Genomic DNA, 20,180 nt, shown 5'->3' on the forward strand with positions numbered 1-20,180 from the left:
TAATGCAATTTTTATTAGGTAGTCGACGTTTGTTGAAATGAGAGCCTCCTAAACACCACTGATTTTTATAGTCACTAGTTTTTCATGTGGAAATATCATTTTTCAGGTTCACCCAGCTGCTTATCTTACAAAATATCTTGAAACAGCTTACTTGTGATTCACCTGGCTAAACTGACAAGCACCAATACATGCCTTTCCAGTCAAAGAGTTAGGGTGAAGATTGATTAATAGCCTATCTTTAATGAGGTCTTGTTTTTTAACTCTTTCTAAAAGTGTTCATATTTTATTTATTGTAGGGATCTAAACATTCTCTGTTGGCTACTAAATGAAGAATGACCTTGCCTTATTAAAATAATCTTAATGAGTGTTATCCATAAGATATCACAAATACAGTATCTGCAGCAGGAAATTAGTTATCTATAAATAATAATAATAAACACTGTAATAAGGTCTCTATTATTTCTCTTTATTTTGACTTAATTATTTAAGTTCAGAAACCTAGATCTCAAATTTAGACATTATTTATCTATAATTATAAAACCAAATAGTGGAGATTAACTTAAAAATAGTTTAAGTTTCCACAATTGAAGTGTAGATAGTGCTATCACAAAAGGTTTAATCATCTTGAATTGATTCTACAGATGTCTCCATTCTTTAAATCCTCTGTAAGCCTCTTACCTACCATGAAAGTTTATTCCCATAAACCTGGCACATAAAATCAATCATATGACTTCTTTTGGTTCTGAGATTTCAAAGATTAAGACCTTCACTGTAGAAGAGAAGTGCTATATAGAGGCTGCATGTACACAGAGCCACACTCAGTAGTGGTATCCAGTGTCACCCAAATATTTGGGGCAAATTTACACACAGAAATACCTGTCGTACTTACTTTCCCGTTTGCTGCCAGAGCTAGGAAGGGAGGCCCAGAAATGGTTTGAAAGGAAAATTTGTTGTTGAAGAAGAGGTTTGTTGATGAATACATATAATGTTCTTCCCAGACTGTTTTACCCAAGATAGCAACATATTTGCCAGAGCCAAAGACACTCCAGTGTTTTGCCTTCTAGAATTTAGGAGACCCCAAACTCTGGAAATTCAAGGAATTTTAATATACAGTCACCTAGCCAAGTCGTACAAAAAAATAATAGGCAAACAAACAAACAAAACATCTATTAGTACTACTATTACCACCACCCCCCCCCCCAGTGTGATCCCCATTCTCACTCTTTAACTTCTAACAAAGATGGTGATGATGGTAAAAAAGAGAAAGCCTCTGATCAGATGTTTTCCTCATTTCGTATTAATTTTGAAGTTCTTATATCCTGTCCCAGTGAAGTTATCAAAGGCTTCTAAGATAGACCACTCCAAGGGTTTTGTAATGAATTCCAGGGTCAGATTCCAGATATTTCTTTTCCATCTGAAATTGTCTAAGTGTGCATCAAAATACCATACTTTTGATGTGAATCTGAAACAGATTCTACTGCATTCTAAATAAAGTGAAATTAATATCAACTAGTAGGGCATGACATGAGTTTCCAATAAGAAATGTTGGTAAAGTCAGGAGAAATGACTTCCTAATGACATACTGTGTATAGATTTATTAGCATTTCTTTTTAATATTTCATATGTTGAACACAAAGAGAATTGGAATCTTGTTAATCATCATTTTAAAACATCTTTGTAGAATGTAAATATATCAGTGCTTGCCTTTTTCCCATACTAATGAAAAGCAAGTTGTAACTGGGGAGTGAGTGTTCCTATTAAAGCACTGTCATCTATTACCAGACCTGCTTAGAAGAAATAAGCACAGATGGTGGGTCTATTACTTCTCTAACAAAAAATGTGCCTCTCTTTTTTGGTGTGTGTTTTATTCCCTTCTTCTAGTTGAAATGCAAGCAATTTTTCAAGTCAAGAAACCTCTGTAGGGATCCTTGAAATGTTTTATCCATTACTTGTACATTTAGAAGGAAAACGTGATTAATGATTTATTAAAATTTCATAATAAGAAACTCAAAATGTCTTTGTTAGAAAAATTCTTATTTCATTAAGAAACCATATATTTTGCATGCAAAGTAAAGGCTGCAGGGAGTAAGTTTTTATATCAAACCAGGATCCTAAATTACTCATTTAGTGATGACAAAACCATTTAGCCCATGTTAAAAATACCAGTGTGGATCTTTTATTTATACTTGGTTCAATGAAAAGTTGTCTGTTATATACATATTAAGAAAAAGAGCAGAAGGAGTTTAGTAATGTGTTTTATTTGGGTTGAAAATACATGCATACAATGAAATATTCAAATCTTAACTGTACAATTCAATCTTTTTTTTTTACACAAAATGAGAATTCTCATGTAACCAGCACCCAAATCAAGGAACATACTACTAGAACCCCAGAAATCCACTTCAGCCTTCTAGACAGTATCTCCTAGAGTAGTACTTATGGTGATTTAGAACATTGATTTATTGTTAAACTTTTATAGATGGGGTCATAGTGCATGTTCTATACCTTCTTTCATTCAGCATTTAGTTTATAAGATGTATAGTTATAATTCATTCATTCTCATTGCTGTATAGTATATTATTATATAAATATACTCCCGTTTATTTTCCCATCTTAATGCTTATGGACATTGGGGTTATGTCCAATTTGGGGCTATTTTGAGTAATACTTCCCTGAGCATCCTTATACCTGTCTTTTGGTAGACATTGTTGAGTATATCCCCAGGACCATGGGATTGTTAGCTTTAGTATACATGTCAGATAATGGTTTATATCAGTTTACACATCCATCCACAAAGAGAGAGGGCTCCAACAGGTCCAAGTCCATGCCAACACTTGGTATCATCTGTCTATCTCATTTAAACTCTTCTGGTGTGTATGTACCACTGTTACATTGTAGTTCTTCTTAACTTTATGAAAACAGAAAAGAAAAACTTATTTTTAAAAATTATATTTCACTTGAAGTATTTTAAATGCCCTGCTGCAGTGTTTTTCCTTATTTAAATAATATGTAAGAATAGTGATACTGAACTCCTGAATAATACACTAGTTTGGAATGAGATTCTTGATCAGTTGTAATTGTGATAAAATTTATCTGTGTTATCAACTGTGATAGTTAAGAATAAAAATGTGAAATTCTTCAGATTAATATGACATGACATTCCCGCATCTTGGAAGTAAGTTCATGGTCTGTACATAAACCAAAATGCAACCAAAGTAATAGTTTACAACTGACCCTTGAAGGATGTGGGGGTTAGGGGCATAGTCAAAAAATCAGTGTATGACTTTTGACTCTCCCGAAACTACAAATAGTCTACTGCTGACCAGAAGCCTTACCGGTAACAGTCAATTAGCACATATTTTGTATGTTATGTGTATTACATACTATATTCTTAGAATAAAGTAAGCTGGAGAAAATAAATAAAATGTTATCAAGAAAATAACTAGAAGGAGAAAATACATTTATAGTACTGTATTTATTGAAAAAAAAAAATCCACGTATAAGTAGACCCGGAGAGTTCAAACCTGTATTGTGTAAGGTTTTACTGTATTTAAACCTAAGTGATGAGACTAATTTCCGTTGCTCACATTGTCTGTGTTTCTAGAGAAAGAGGAAAATCTTATAGCAAGCTTGCACTTTATTAATTTCTTTTCACCCCTCCAGCAAGCATAACTTCCCTCTTTAGCTGGAAATACACAACGGTTCATTGCAATTTTTGAAGAAGATAGTACATCCTTTTCTAATTATGAGTAGTAAAACATTTGAAAATGCTGTAGTTACAGAAAAAAAGAAAGGATTACAAAAAGAAGAAAAACACTTTGCACAAAACTAATTGTATCTCTAGTTTATGTTAGTTGGTTTCAGGAGTTTTCATTAATAATTATTGAGTGATTATATTTTGGAACTCATGTTCCCTGGATTCATACCCTTGCTGCACACTTAACAAAATGTTGCATTAGGGAAGTTACTGAACATATTCAGATCCTAGATCCCCAATCTGTAGAGTGGGAATCCTTATAATATAAATATTATATGATGTAATTAATCTGGATTCTCCAAGAAGCAGATGCGAAAAAGGGATTAAACACAAGAGGGTTTTATTAAGGGAAATGCCTATCCAAGCAAATGGGGTGGAAACTGAGTAAGGCTGGAAAAGCTGTTAGTCATGAAGCACGTATGACCCAGAGTGCAGGGAAGGGGTAAGAAATTTTGAGTGGAAGTATCAAGCATGATGTGCAACCCAAGGAAAGGTTAGGAAGGGTTTCAGGGATTCCTGAGACGAACTTAGCTATCAGAGGAACCCTCTGTCTTCCTGTGATGGCTCTGCATTAATATCCCTGCTGAACACAGTCATTGGTTGGGGACAGGTGCAGAAATAGATTTCAGAGCAAAACAGCAGGTGCTCTTAGTCAATTAAACTTGTTGTACTTAGGTCTATAGGCACATTCTCATGGCCACAACAAATGATTATCATGTAGGTAAATTGACAAACTCCAATGAAAGTATCTAAAACAATGCCTGAATCATAAACATGGATTTGTCCATTTATATATTCATATTATTCATCATTATTAATAATAAACACATTAATAAAGGAGCCACATGTGCAATCTGCTTGAAATATTTGGAAGAAAAATACAATAGTGCTCCAGAGGAGTTAAGAGAAGCTTAATATTTATAGTTTACTTAATTCCTCTTAAGTAAAAGATATTATTACATATCAATAGATTTGTGTAATTGATTTCCTTCTACTAATAGTTATTGGTATATATTGCCAAATCCCTAACGTATACTGGAATACCTAACTCTATACCCCTTTATTTCTGCCTTAAGAAGCGGGTTCAAGGTTGTTCTAAAAATTAAAAAAAAGATTTATTAATATCATTATTTTTGTCACATGCAATTGATATTATCAATATAAAAAAGTTGCATCATTTAATGAGAAGGATCTAGCTAGTAATTGTTTGATCCATGTGTATAAATTAGTCATTGGGTGTGCAAAATTTGGGGAGGAATTGGATATTCATTAAAACTTCTTGTATATGGCTATATTCTCAACAGTGGAACCTCCTTTCGTCTTTTCAAAGGGCTTCCATTGCTGTAGAAAGTCCAGAGGGTTCATGTGAATAGCTGTGATACTCTGCTCAAATAGAGAGAAGAAACATAATATGAAAATGCTTGCTGGAAATTCTCTGAGGCCACTTTATTATGACTTCTGTTTGAACAAACAGATTACTCAGAGGAGAGTCTTAAATGGAGAGAGTATGGAATGATCAGGGCATGGCCTCCTAACTCTTACTTTTCTCTATTTGTACTCTTTGTAAATAGAAACCTAGCTATTCTTCCCTGTGTGTGTTATTCATATGGCTTCGCCGTTTCTTTGGCTGGGATGTCATCCTTTGCTCTGGAGTTTACATTAACTATACCATCTAAGACCTGTTCTTCCCGTAATACTTCAAGGGCTAACACAAGCAATAACTTCTTTAATTTTTCCCCAAGAGTCTTAGTCCAGATGGACTTCTCCATATGTTCAGTGTTTACTACCCATGTTATCCCTAACCTCTCACATGGCATATACCGTTCCTTCTAGCTATTCCCATAGCATACTGAACCTCTCCTTCATTCCTAGGATTGTGACTGATGAATCTAAATTGTCATTTTGGGAAGATAGTAATTTGCAATGACTTTAACCACCTATGAAGTCACCCTATTACATACAACATGATTTACTTGTTTAGATAAATGTTGGTGAAAGATTATGTTTTTATCTGCTTGCAAAATATTTTACCAGTTTTAGTTGTTTATTTATAATGTTTATAATTTTGACTTTTGTAGTCCAATATGTAAAAAAAAAAACAGTTTTGGGACTCATTTATATACCGTATACAATGAATTAAATTAACCCAGATAATATGGATTCAGACATGTGTGTAATTCAGCAAGGCCTGGTAACAAAGTGGGATGTATATTAGCTTGCTTTAGTATATTGATAAGTAGTATTAAAACATAGTTAATTTTTGGTTGGGTCTTTTGAGAGAAAAACATTAGAATAGTTTATATTTCCATGGTAAGCATCTTACTAAAATAATGTCGCAGCTAGGCCAGGGCCTGTTCCAAGAAAAAAAGCATTGTTATACACTCTTAAAAGAGTAAGATTCTGAGCTCAGGTGTATTCAAATGGTTATGGCAGATAATATTCTGACCAGATTACTAAATTCTATATCTTCCACTTTTCACTTTGTTAGCTATACTCAGCATGTGGTTGGAAATGGAATCAAAGCCCAATCTGGAAATCCCGAAGTCAAAGTCAGAGGAACTGATCCTGTGATAAATCAAATTATTGATAAACTGAAGCATGTTATTCAGGTAAGTGCTGATACTCTATTTATTGGTATAATCAATGGTAAATAATAAGTATTCACTTTCCATTACATGTGATAAATCTATTAATCCTATCCGATGGTCCTACCTAAATGTGAGTATTGGCATAAATTATTTGTATTGAGAGTTTTAGAAATATTTTGTTGAGTATTTTCATACAGAGTCAATGTACAGTAATATCTTAATGGAGGGCGCTCCGTATCTGTGAAAAGTAGCCATAGCCTCAGCATTTCAAGGTATAGTGAAAATCTTAGCATAAGCTTCATCCCCGATGAATGAGCTTTAGACATGGGGACTGCCGTGACAATTAGAAAAAACAAAACAGCCATAGCAGACCCTGGAGTCACTTTGCAGGCAACTCTCTGAGCCTTGCTGTGAAGGGTTTTGCTCCACTTTCAATAAAAGTTAAGTCATAAATGAATAATATGCATTTTTGTATTTATTTCCTGTATCACCTTTTGCATGTTATCTTATAATCTACCTAATGACTATTTATGAAATACTTCTGTTATATCTTTGATAACTTGTAATCAAGTATGTACTACTGTTTTTAATATATAGCATATGAAGCATGTAAATTTCTATCAAAAGAGCATTTCACTGAACTATCTTTTAATTTGAGTCAAATATTATATTACATGCTGTAATGGCCACCCTCCATTCTTCATCTATTAGAGTTTGGAGTAAGAAGGACTATATTTTAGGTATTCGTTTTTTTATAACAATTTATGCATATATTCTCATTTTTTCTAAGTAAAACCTTGGATGGATAGTTGATTCTTATTTCTGATATTCTATGTCAGAAAGCATACCTAAACATTGTACTGAGTTTTTATGAATATTAAAATATCGTAGGGGTGCCCGGGTGGCTCAGTAGTAGGTTAAGCATCCAAATCGATTTTGGCTCAGGACATGATCTCAGGGTCATGAGATTGAGCCCCACGTGGGTCTCTTCCCTGAGCATGGAGCCTGCTTGGGATTCTCTCTCTCCCTCTCCCTCTTCTCACCCCCTCCCCCTTGCTCACACACATTCTCTCTCTCTCTCTAAAAAAAAAAAAAAGAAAATCTAGAGTCATTGGTAGGCATTTCATAGTTGTTTTGCAAAACTTACGTTTATGTAGGGCCAGTTCTTGGGATTCCATTTTTATGAATGTCTGTATCTTGATCAAAGAAAATGTAAACAGGGGCCACTATGTCCAATACCATAGATCTCTCCCTTCCAGGAAGCAATAATGGTTACTTTGCTTATTCTATGACTGGTGCTTTGGGAAAACAGAGCTCTCACCCTGGATGGCAGAACCAAGCAAGTTCCATTGAGAAAAGTGTAAGAGAAAAATGGTGTCATGACTACTAGTGCATTAAACCTCAGAGCCTCTACTGAGTTAAACCAGTTCTCTCAGAGAGTTATATCCCAGGTAAAGTAAGTAGGTGCCTTATGCTGCTAGTAGGTCAAGTGCTCTAACATTTCTTGAACCTGAGTGGAACTGAGATTGTGTCAGGAGCTGAAGTGACCCTGAAGGAGGCATCAGAGTGAGCAGTATGAATTAGACCACAGTCTGGGGCAGAATGGCTGAAATCTGGATGAAGATCTGTTGTCCTCAGAGGCAGTGATATTGAGCCCATCAGTGAATGTCACTCAGGCATTTAGAAGAAGGAAGTCACTCTTCCTGTCCAATTTTTGGAACCTTGATTTTCCATAATAAGAAAAACAAAGAAGACCTCCAGGTGAAATTAATCTTGACTCAGTGAGAAACTAATGGGGATTCAGGAAGACTTAGGATATTACTTTAATTCTTGAATTTCCAGTGGCTCAATAAACAGTCTTTTAGGAACTCAACACATAAGAGACTCTGCAACAGAGATTTGTGTGCAGGAGATTTCTGGCAGGGTACCTTTGCAATCAGTAAGGCACTGGAGGAAGTAGCACTGTAGAGAGAGAGAGAGAGAGAGCAAGAGCGTGCAATTGTAGTAATAAGAAGCTTCTTCTGAATCCAGTAGGAACTCTGGAGCTAGGATGGCCCTTTCCAGTTGGCCTGAACTGAAACAAGGAGGTGTGGGTTATTGGGCCAGTAATTGGATGAGGGCTACTAGGGTGGAGGCAGGGGAGTGTAACTCAGCTCTGAGTTACCAGCAGCCAACAATATTACCTGCGGCTGGAGGAACAAGTATCTTGCCCTAGCTGGCACCTTATAGCTTCATGCACTGTAACATGGTATAATAAGGTATGCAGATCTAGATTATTCAGGAACTCTAGTGCACATTGATCATAAAATCAAAAAAGCTTTAATATGAATCCGTTCCTTTCCTTGAGATAAAATCTTAGTGGTCTCCAAAGGGGGCTAAACATTCCCCTGGAGAGGGCACAAACCAATTGACTGGAGGGCAGGAAGGAAAAATAGAACTTCAGTGTCTATTTATTCTGTCTTGCTATGTTAATGTATTTGGTTGTAGGAAAGTCTATAAAATATGTAACAGCACAATGGCACATGTGTATAGGGTAGAAATACATAAATTCACATATCAAGTAGGTGTGTGTTCAGACTTTATGGAATATATACATGATGAAAGTTGATGGAAACCTTGTTATAGGTAATGAGGATGGAGCTGCTGTATAGGAAAGAGGCTACAGATATAAGAAAACTATATTCACAAAGGAATAAGTAGATAGTCAAAATATAAAGGTTTATAAAAACTCTTAGGAAGAGGGTTCACTGATATGTTGCCCATCCAGCATAACATCACCGTCTTCTTGTTTCATAGGTTTTAAAGCCATATCCTTTTCAAGATGGCAGAGGGGAATAATCCCATTTTTTTTTTTTTTTTTTAGCTCTTGTGTTCAATTGAGTCCCATTCTTTCATCTTTATATTAGTGTGCAGATCTCCAATTATTCATGCTTAAGTTTTGTTCTAGGACTATAAGAGACTATGATATAAAATGTTACCTTTGAGGTCTATCTTTTAAAGTCTATAGGATAAAGATTGAAACTTAGGTTTTTAGAGAAGATAGCAGAAAATCATTTGTACAGGTGTCATGAAAATATTCACCTTTAATGTCTTAGAACATGTTCTCTCCTAAGCCAGTTGTCCCAAAGATGAAGAATCATTTTTGATTTTGCTAGACTTCTGACTGCTAATCACATATGTGTGCCCTGGCAGGGTTGGCTATTATACTGCCACTATGAGGGGGGCAGTTTGAAAGACCTAGCATGGTGTCAGGTCTGAAAAGTTTCAGAAAATTGTCTTCTATAAATGATAGCTTCTTCATCTGGGAGCAGTGTGAGACAAAGGGAGGAAGTAGAAGTAGGTTCAGAATATAATCTGTAGATTTAGATGATCACTTATTTGTGTTTCCACAGAATTCAATCTATTTATTGTGATAGATACTAAGTGCATTTAACAATGAAAATGACATCTCTCATCATAGGGATAAGCTAATGTTCCTCTTGATCTTTTTGCCCTATGTAAATATGTGAAAATAAACCAGCGAAAATTGGCTCCTTACATTAGCCTCCAAACACCTTTCTTTTTGGCCTGTCATTGAGCTGCACCTCATTTTCTACCCTGTAACTTCTGCAGTTACAGTCACTAAACAAGTGGGTAGGAATTTTACTTTGAATAATGGTGCTTTTTGAATGTCTTAATAATTTATTCAAAATATTCAAACAGTACTTACTGAGTTCCCACCATGGGCCTGGTTCTACACAAGGTTAAAGGGGTGAACAAAGCAGACACAACTCTGTTCACATGAGATTTACATTCTAAGAAAAAATATGTAAGTACAATAACTGTTGCTGACAAATGTTATAACAGACAAAACGGGATGAAGTAGGAAAAGTTACTTAAGAAGAGTGTGCTTGTGGAGGCCACCAAAAGTGGGGGGGGGGGCGGATATGTGGGTTGATACTGAAGAAGGAGAAGAAGGGAATCAGAAAAATCTGGGAAAACTGTGTGTGGGGCAAAAGGAATACTACATTCAAAGGATCTGTGGCAGAAATAGGTTTATTGTATTCGAAGAACAAACAGAAGGCCATGTGGCCAGAACAGAGTGAGTAAAGGGTAGAGAAAGAGAGAGATACTCTGAATTAATGGGATTTTGGTAGACTCCAGCAGGGAGTTTAAATTTTATCCTAAGTGGGATGGGAAACCAAAGACTGTAGGCGGAGGATGATATAATTTAATCAATGTTTTATAAAGATAATTTAGTCTTCTCTTTGGAAAACGGACCAAAGTAGAAGAAGAACAAAAATAGAGGAAGTAAGTATTAAAGGCAGCAGATCATGGTACTGGGACTAGAATAAGAAGAGTGACCAACATACGAAGCAGGGAGATTTAGATAAATACGGGAAGGAGAGTTAGTCAAGATTTGTTGATGGATGGGAAATGGAATAGAGAGGGGAGAGCAAGCATGAGAACTACCTTTGGTGGGGTGATAGTGTCATTAAATGAAACAAGAAATTCTGGAAATGGAGCAAGTCGGGCTTAGTTGTTGGGATTGATTAGAAATTATGGTTTTGTTACATTTGAAATGCCTCACACTCCCGAGAGGAACCACCAGAACTCAGGGGCAACCACAGAGCAGGAGGTGCGTGTTTGGGAGCACTGGTGTTAAATAGTATTTAAGTCATGGGACTATGAGGTGGCCACCTTCTTCTTAGAGAATTAATTTGCAACAAAACTGTTAGGGGAGAATATAAAACAGCAGAATCATATGAAAGATATGTATTCAGAAAATCTAGGAGTGGAGAAAGCGTTTATTAAATGTATGTGATACCATGTAGCTACTTAGACAGTTGATGTAGGACAGACAAGTTATTTCATAACGAACTTTTCTTTTAGTGAAGAATAACCAATGTTCATTATAAGAAATTGAATTTCACTATCTTAGAAAATTGTACAAAAAGAGTTGAAAATAAATGTTCTAACACTTATAAAACAAGCAATCTCAGGAAATAAGCCTTGTAGACTTTTGCTGTACTTAATTCAAAACTTTAACTTTTTTTAATAAAACAAAATGAGATCAAAGAGCGCATTTGGTTTTTGTCCCAAAGTACTCACCTAACATACTTGTTTCCATAGCATAAAATACTCAGGAATATGGTTGCTAGTGCATGTATATTATTCTATCATATGGAAGGACTGTAATTTTATTTAATACCAAACTGAAGTTGGATATTTAGGTTGTTACCAATTTTTCACAGTAATAAATACTGCTAATATGAATATTCCTAAAGATGAATCTTTTTACAACTTTTTCCCCTTATGATATATTTCTAGATGGTTATAACCAAGAATCTGTTCATTAATAATCTTAGGTATTTTGATAAGTATTGCTAGATTTTTATCCAGAAAAGTTGTAAGAATTTATACGTGAAGCATGGGATATTTGTCAAATTTCTCAGCATGTTGAGTGTATGGTTGGGAACTTGGCAGTGACCACACATCGATGGTAGGACAATCACATGGAATTCTAGAGACCAAAGTAGCAGTCCTTTAGACAGCCCTTTAGACATGTTAGCTTGAGCTGGTATCACCTGCACGTACTCCAAGTATGGCCAAAATAAATATTTTAATTAGAAAAAAGTTGCTAAAAATTTCAAGGCTTTCTAGAGAAAAGTCCTAGCAAAAAAAAAAAAAAAAAAGAACTTTATTTCATTGTTTAGGAAAAGCCTCTATTTTTAAATCCTACCAAGAAAAAAAAAAGTTGCTCAGAAGATCTGATATAAATGGGGATTTAGGGATTATAGCTTGGTCCTCAGGGAATATCTCAGGCACTTTTTTGAAGTCCCCTCACTGACTCTGTAAGTCCTTCTGAATTGGGGATAGGAAGCGTGGAGAAAAGAAGAAAGTCATGCCTGGCCTCCCACCATCTGTCATTCCACCCCTTTTTCTGGAGAAGCCATTTTGCTAACATACTTTCCAGCACTTTCCTGCATTTTAAAACCTGTACTTGAGGGAGACAATGCTTGTAACTGCTGAAAATTGCCAGTGATGAGTATGGCGCAGTCCAAGAGCCAGTGAGGAATTTTCTAAAAGGAGAATTTTTAAAGGGTTAAGATGAACTTTCTTAGATGTTTGCATCAAACTGAATCACCCTTTGATAATAGATTAGAAACAATACCTGATTTCTCTTAGTATACTGACTGAAGAAATGATTGAAAATTTTAATTCAAATTTTTTTCTCTTAGCAAACTCACTTTAAAACTCCTTGTTGTTCATACTTGACTAGGTTTGTTTAGGGTAAAGTTGTCAGCAAAAAATCATGTTTGCAGCAGTTTATCTTTAAACATTAAATAATATCTATCACTTTTCCTAAAAAAACCAAAATGATGTCCGCAGTTAAAAACATAACTGCTGAGTATGGTTAGTTATGAACGATAATGGCCCATTGCTTAGAAATTACTTTACCTACTTTCAATATGAAACATAAAAAGTAATATCACAGCAATTTTCTATAATTCTTTTATTGCAAAACCAATAAATGCTGCAGTGTTGTTAAAAGTAGTAGATTTAAGTAACATTTTATTTCTTCAAACCTAATAATTCCAATACATAAAAGAATATCATCAGTTTCTACTAAATATTCATTTTTATAGAGACTAAAACTTCTTTGGAAATATGTCTTCATGTGTAAAATAAATTTGGTTTTTAAATGTGAGAAAAAGCAATAATCATGACCATTTGCTTAAAACTACAAAATATATAGACATTTTATAATATGTATTTCAATAATCACAACCTACTGGATTCAAGCAGAGGTGTGAGGACTCTCTTATTTCATGTAGGATAAGACGGCACTAAATTGCCTCTTTTCTTTTGTCCCATTCTCTTCCTAGAATACTGATATGATAAATAGAAACTTTAGAGCTGTAATAGAGTGAGAAGAGATTCTGATTTAAATCTTAATGGATAGTTTAAGATTAGTGTCTATAAATACAAAAAAAAAAAAAAAAACACCCAAAAATGCACAAGGTTTTTAGAATGTCAGTTTCTGAATTCTGAAAACTGTCTAAATTATTTTCATGAAAACGCTTATTCTAATACACATTTTAGAAACTTCTTCTTATTGGTAATAACTAATAACAGTGATGCAGAACCAGTCAATCATAATTGATTGGTCAGGGGTTTCAGCTGATTCTGTCAATTTCCTTCCCTTCTGCAGACTGCTTTTCTTGCTCAGGAAATTCACTACAGCACCTTGACTCCTTGCTCCTCATCTCTACTACACACCAATGTCATGTTCCCAGGCTTACCATGTTAAAATTCCAGAAAGATACACACCTTATGATTTTACATTAGCAGTGCAGTAGTAACCAAAACACATTTAGTTATCTTTTGATTCAGAAGAAAGTATTTGAAATGTACTCAATAACGTTGAATGGCCATCTAATTTAGCAGTTAGTTGGTCTGAGTAAATTCAATGGAAGGTTGCTTTCTGGAGTGTGTAGTATAATGCACTGACTTCACTATTGGCCATTTCATTAAAAAAAAAAATCAATTGTCAGCATAAAACCAACCATTTCAATTAGTGTACAATCAACTGGAAATGAGAGGATTTGGGTTGGCCATTGATTTATTTTTTTAATTTAGAGACTATGTAATTGTTCTATGTTGGATAAAATTTTACTTTATATTCACTTGGCTGCTGCTGATCTTACATGTTATTACTACCTATTAAGATTTGAGCCATTTATTTACCAGGTTTTCTATTTATCAAACATACTGAAAGAATTTGAACACTAGAACTTTTATACTTTATGTTTTGGTGATTAGTCATTTATAGGCTAGGACTTTTAATCTTTCTGTTAAAATATAATATGAAATATGCTTTATTTCACAAAATGACATTCCAAATTATAGCCATCTCCAACAATAATTAAGATTTATTGTAAAAAACTGAAATTATTCATATTTAATTTTTTTTAGGAATTATGAAATCTAAAACATAAGCATATAACATTATATTATCAGAAACTAGAACAAGTGAGAAAAATAATGCCTTTGAGAGTTATCTATCCATTCAGAAATGGATAAAAGAACCAAAAAAAGAAAAAAAAGAAAACCCCCAAACAAAAAACAAAATCCCTTTTATTTCAATAAAACACACTGGCCACAATAGAGCAATATGCTAAAGAGCATGAGTTTTGAGTTAGGACAAGGCATATGACTAAATCCCAGTTCTGGTAGGTACTGGCTGTATGTCTGTCGTCACCTTAATTAACATCTTTTGTTATATAATCAAAAATATAAAAAAATCATCAGTGTGGTAGGATGTGGAGAAAGTGAAGCTCTCAAATACCACTGGTGGAATGTAAAACCATGCAACTACTTTGATAATTAGATGGATTTGTAAAAGACTAAACATAGAGTTACCATGTGAGCCAGAAATTTTACTCACAGCTATATACCCAAGAGAGAAGAAAATATGTGTCCACACAAAAACCTGCACATGAATGTTGATAGCAGCATCATTCATAATATCCAAAAAGTGGAAACAACTCATATGTTCATCAACTGATGAATGGATAAATAAAATATTATGTATCTGTAAAATGAAACCTTATTCAGTAAAAAGGACTCCATATGGATAAAATGCTACGACATAGAAGAACCTTGAAAACATAAGTAAAAGAAGCCAGTCACAAAAGATTACATATTGTATGAGTCCATTTACATAATAAATATTAACAAATGTATTTCATTATTTTATTTTGACATCAATTTTCATTTGTATATAGAAATTCTCTTATACTGGCAATAACTATTGGTAGCATACTGAAGGCTTATCCTACCTGACCTTGATGGTTTTGCTAATACTGTGCTAAATAAGATAATTACTTTTTAATATCTAAATGCCTGTGAAGTTTTATCAGTCTTTGCCCTCTTACTTCCTGACCTCCTCATTGTTATTTCCCCAACACACTGTTATCTGATTGCTGGCTCCATCATTCCACTGAAATGCTCTTGCTAAGTTCACTGATTATCTTTTTCTTGTTATTTAGAATCTAATAGGCTTTTATCAGTTGTCATCTCTCTTGAGCATTTAATATCACTTATCTATGCTGTTGATCATCTCTTTGTTCTCACTCTTTTGATTTCCCACCAAAGTTTCTGATTACTCCACCCCAAGATCTTTGTACCTTTCTTTAATTTCTTTAAATTGAACTCAACGGAAGGGTGTTGAAGATAAAGCCAAGGAAATATCCTAAAAAATAATAACACACACAGAAAAGAGAAGAAAATAGTAAAATGATGAGACATTATAATTTCACTCCAGGAGATTCAAGTAATAAGAATTTCACAGAAAAGAACCAAACGAATAGAAGAAATTTATCAAATATTTTTTTTTCAGAAATAAGGAGTCATGACTCCAAATAGAACCTACTAAGTGACCATGACAATGAATGAAACATACACCACACACAATAATTATGAAATTTCTGAATACTGAAGAGAAGATATTAAAATCTTCCAGGGAAAGAAACCAACTAAAGAAAATACACAGGAATGCATGCAAAAATAGCTATTAGATTTATAGTTGCTTATTGACGGGAATACTAGACAAAAATGGAAAAGCAATACCTTCAAATTATGAGGCAACTGATTTCTGGCCTGAAATTCTATACCCAACTAAACTAGCAATCAAGTATAAGAATAAATTTAAAAGATTTTCAGATAAGTAAGGATACACAAATACATATTTTGTTATACCTTTTGTAGAAAGCTGTTGGCAGTGGGAGTGATTGAGAAATAATAAGATAATAGGGTTTAGGAGACTTATATTGAAAACATCAGAATAAAGACAGTGTTGACTGTGGGAGGGAATTTTGTAAGCTAAAAAGGAAAAAAAAATCAGTAGCTTAAAGTGATATGTTGGAGTGTATGGAAAAGAAATGACTAACCATTTCACAGATCTAAATCATTTGAGGAAAAAATAAGATAGATACATAGAAAGATGTGATAGATGCAAGGCAAGCTATGTAATTGATAGGTACCATGGCAGTTATGGATTATGGGGAATAAAGCTTTACAGGAAAAGAAATATAATCACAATACACTATTGCTCTGAAGTAAATAATATACTTGTAGACATTACAGTAATCAAAACTTTGCTAAAGCTGTATTAGTTGTATGGGAAAAGGAAATGGGGACTTGGTGGTATAACAGAGTCAGTAATTGTTGTCAAGAATTGACAATGAAGAAACAGAAAAACTGCCTATTTACTAAAAGTTATATAGACACGTAAGGTTAATGCTAGAAAAATCAATCAGGTTGATTATTACTGCTTACAGGAGCAGGAAACATGGTATATAAAGTGCTTGGGCAAAGAAATGCTATTTTTTTCTTAACATAAGACTTTTGGTACTACTCAGTTTTCTACTAGATATGTTTATTACTCTGATAAATATAAATATAATTTTAAAAATAAAAGAGAAACTCTACATCATGATTTGTATGGACATGCATGATCTTGTCTTCCATATCTCCAGCCTCATTAGCTAATTGCTCCCCTTTTCTACATAAACCTGACATCTACTCTTCCCACAGATAAACTCCTCATTGTTTCAGTTCTTTCAACTATTACTTCTAGGTCTTTCATTCTTCTCTTTTAAAACAATAACAACAATTTTGGGGTGGAGTCTTTTGGGTTTTCCACATACAGTATCATGTCATCTGTGAAGAGAGAGAGTTTGACTTCTTTGCCAATCTGAATAACTTTTATTTCTTTCTGTTGTCTGATTGCTGAGGCTAGGACTTCTAGTACTTTGTTGAGCAATAGTAGTGAGAGTGGGCATCCCTGTCATGTTCCTGACCTTAAGGGAAAATCTCTCAGTTTTCCCCCATTGAGAATGATATTCGCTGTGGGTTTTCATAAATGGCTTTATGATATTGAGATATGTTCCCTCTTATCCCTATACTTTGAAGAGTTTTAATCAAGAAAGGATGTTGTTTTGTCAAATGCTTTTTCTGCATCGATTGAGAGGATCATATGGTTCTTGTCTTTTCCTTTATTAATGTATTGTATCACGTTGATTGATTTGTGAATGTTGAACCACCCTTGCATCCCATGAATAAATCCCACCTGGTCGTCATGAATAATCCTTTTAATGTACTGTTGGATCCTGTTGGCTAGGATCTTGGTGAGTATTTTGGCATCCATGTTCATCAGGGATATTAGTCTGTAATTCTCCTTTTTGATGGAGTCTTTGTCTGGTTTTGGGATCAAGGTAATGCTGGCCTCATAGAAACAGATACCTCTCCAAAGAAGACATACAAAGGGCTAATAGACACATGAAAAAATGCTCCACATCACTTGCCATTAGGGAAATACAAATCCAAACCATAATGAAATACCACCTTACATCAGTTAGAATGGCAAAAATTAACAAGAAAGGGGAACCCTCTTACACTGTTGGTGGGAATGCAGGCTGGTACAGCCACTCTGGAAAACAGTATGGAGGTTCCTCCAGAAGTTAAAAATAGAGCTACCCTACGACCCAGCAACTGCACTCCTGGGTATTTACCCCAAGGATATAGATGTAGTGAAAAGAAGGGCCATATGCACCCCAATGTTCATAGCAGCCATGTCTGCAATAGCCAAACTGTGGAAAGAGCCGAGATGCCCTTCAACAGACGAATGGATAAAGAAGATGGGGTCCATATATACAATGGAATATTACTCAAGTCATCAGAAAGGATGAATACCTATTTTTTGCGTCAACGTGGATGGAACTGGAGGGTATTATGTTGAGTGAAATAAGTCAATCAGATAAAGACAATTATCATATCATTTCACTCATGTATGGAACATAAGGATAGCACAGAGGACCACAGGGGAAGGGAGGGGAAACTGAATGGGGAGAGAAATCAGAGAGGGAGACAAACCATGAGAGACTCTTGACTCTGGGAAGCAAACTGAGGGTTGTGGAAGAGAGGGGGGTTGAGGGGATGGACTAATTGGGTGATGGGCATTAAGGAGGGAATGTGATGTGATGAGCACTGGGTGTTATATGCAACTAATGAATCATTGAACACTACATTAAATACTAATGATGTTTATATGTTGGCTAATTGAATTTAAATAAGAAAATTAAAAACAGCAACAACAACAAATTATTATTTTTTACTTGCAAAGAAAACCCCAATTTTATCTATTTATTCTTTGTAAGTCCTGGTTACCCACTATGTCTCAGTTTTTTCTGACAAAGAACATGTGTACTCCTGTAGTCTCCTTGGCACTCTGTAACTGACTTATGAGAGCACTTTTTAAAAGAAAAGAGAAATTACGGGCGCCTGGGTGGCTCAGTTGGTTAAGCGACTGCCTTCGGCTCAGGTCATGATCCCGGAGTCCCGGGATCGAGTCCCGCATCGGGCTTCCCGCTCGGCGGGGAGCCTGCTTCTCCCTGTCACCCTCCCCCCTCTCATGTACTCTCTCTCTCTCATTCTCACTCTCTCAAATAAATAAATCTTTAAAAAAAAAAAAAAAAGAAAAGAAAAATTAAGGAATTAAAACACTGGGGTATTAGATAGTATCAACAGTGGCCTCTTTCTCTCTACCCAAATATATTGGTTGGTCTGCTATTCTTTATTATTTCCAACCCTAACCTTTATTTTCCTATTCTGACTTTAATGTTTTGAGCTATATCTCACAAACATTGCTAATGTTTTGGCTTAAATGTGGCTGTTCTTTGTGCTGGTTAAAAGCTCCAGAGAAACCTCTTTTCTAGCTTTTTCTGGATTTTTTTAAAAAAGATTTTCTTCCTTTATTTGTCAGAGATCAAGAGAGAGAGAAAGAGAAAAAGAGAAAACAAGCAGGGGGGAGCGGCAGCTAGAGGGAGAAGCAGGCTCCCTGTGGAGCAAGGGGCCCGATGCGGGACTGGATCCCAGGACCCTGGGATCATGACCTGAGCTGAAAGTTGACGCTTAACCAACTGAAGCCACCCAGGTGTCCCCTTTTTCTGGATGTTAAATCAAGTTCATATTTCCACCACCTTCATTGAACTCTGGGTTCCTAGGGTCATAGTAGTTCATAAGGCTTCCCAAACAGCTCAGCTTTTCTCTTGTTGTTCATGATTTTCTGGGCCATGTACAGTCCTCTCTTGGCAGTGCTCAGGAATTGACTCAAATACACCAAAGTTTGGCATGCAAAAAGTAATTCACCTGACTTTCTGAAGCGTTCCTTTGCCATACATAATTTTTAACTGGCTCATGTATAGTCTCAGCTTTCTGCAGGTATATTAAGAGTCCGTAATGCTTTGCAGGCTCAATAAATGTACTCTGTAATTACTTAAATGTCATTTTATGAATGTGTTTGAGACGTAACTTGTCAGAACAGAGCAGTTTCTGGATGTATTTCTTGCAGTTCAGGAGCACTTAACCAGACGGCCCCCTATAGTTTTGGAACCGTAAATGCATCTCGAAAGTAGGCTGACGGTAGAGGAATGTGGTCACAGGGGATCAATGGGAAAGTTTCTTAGGCACAGGGTATTGAAGAAGTGAAATAAATACTCTATAAAGATTCATTAAAAACTAAACTAAGTAAAAGTTCTATGATAAAATTAAAATATGAATTATAATAACCTTAAGAAATGTGATAAGTCTTATGAATATAAGTTCTGCATTTATTATGTGTTTCACATTGATATGGAAAGTTAATCGGTTTCATTAGGAATAAAACAAATCATGAGTTTTATAGTAATGAGTGTGAATGGGCATTTATATACATTTTACAAGGCAGGTCAGTTACTATTTCTGAAAATGACCATTTTGAAATTTTATATCTGGAAATTTATTATCAAACA

At 34.9% G+C, this 20,180-nt stretch overlaps 1 protein-coding gene across 1 annotated transcript in view; it reads left to right on the forward strand.

Annotated features, from left to right (window-relative positions):
* The window catches only part of GPC5 (glypican 5), a 649,065-nt gene that overhangs the window by 438,865 nt on the left and 190,020 nt on the right, over nucleotides 1-20,180 (forward strand). The window contains exon 6 of the mRNA XM_088021980.1: nucleotides 6,246-6,366. Within this exon, the coding sequence (XP_087878106.1) occupies nucleotides 6,246-6,366 (121 nt within the window). The remainder of the gene's footprint in view (nucleotides 1-6,245; nucleotides 6,367-20,180) is intronic.

Source organism: Eumetopias jubatus, unplaced genomic scaffold, assembly GCF_037043125.1.
Source record: "Eumetopias jubatus isolate StellerSeaLion01/CBP00866 unplaced genomic scaffold, mEumJub1_p1.0 scaffold_3, whole genome shotgun sequence".
NCBI classification, from domain to species: domain Eukaryota; kingdom Metazoa; phylum Chordata; class Mammalia; order Carnivora; family Otariidae; genus Eumetopias; species Eumetopias jubatus.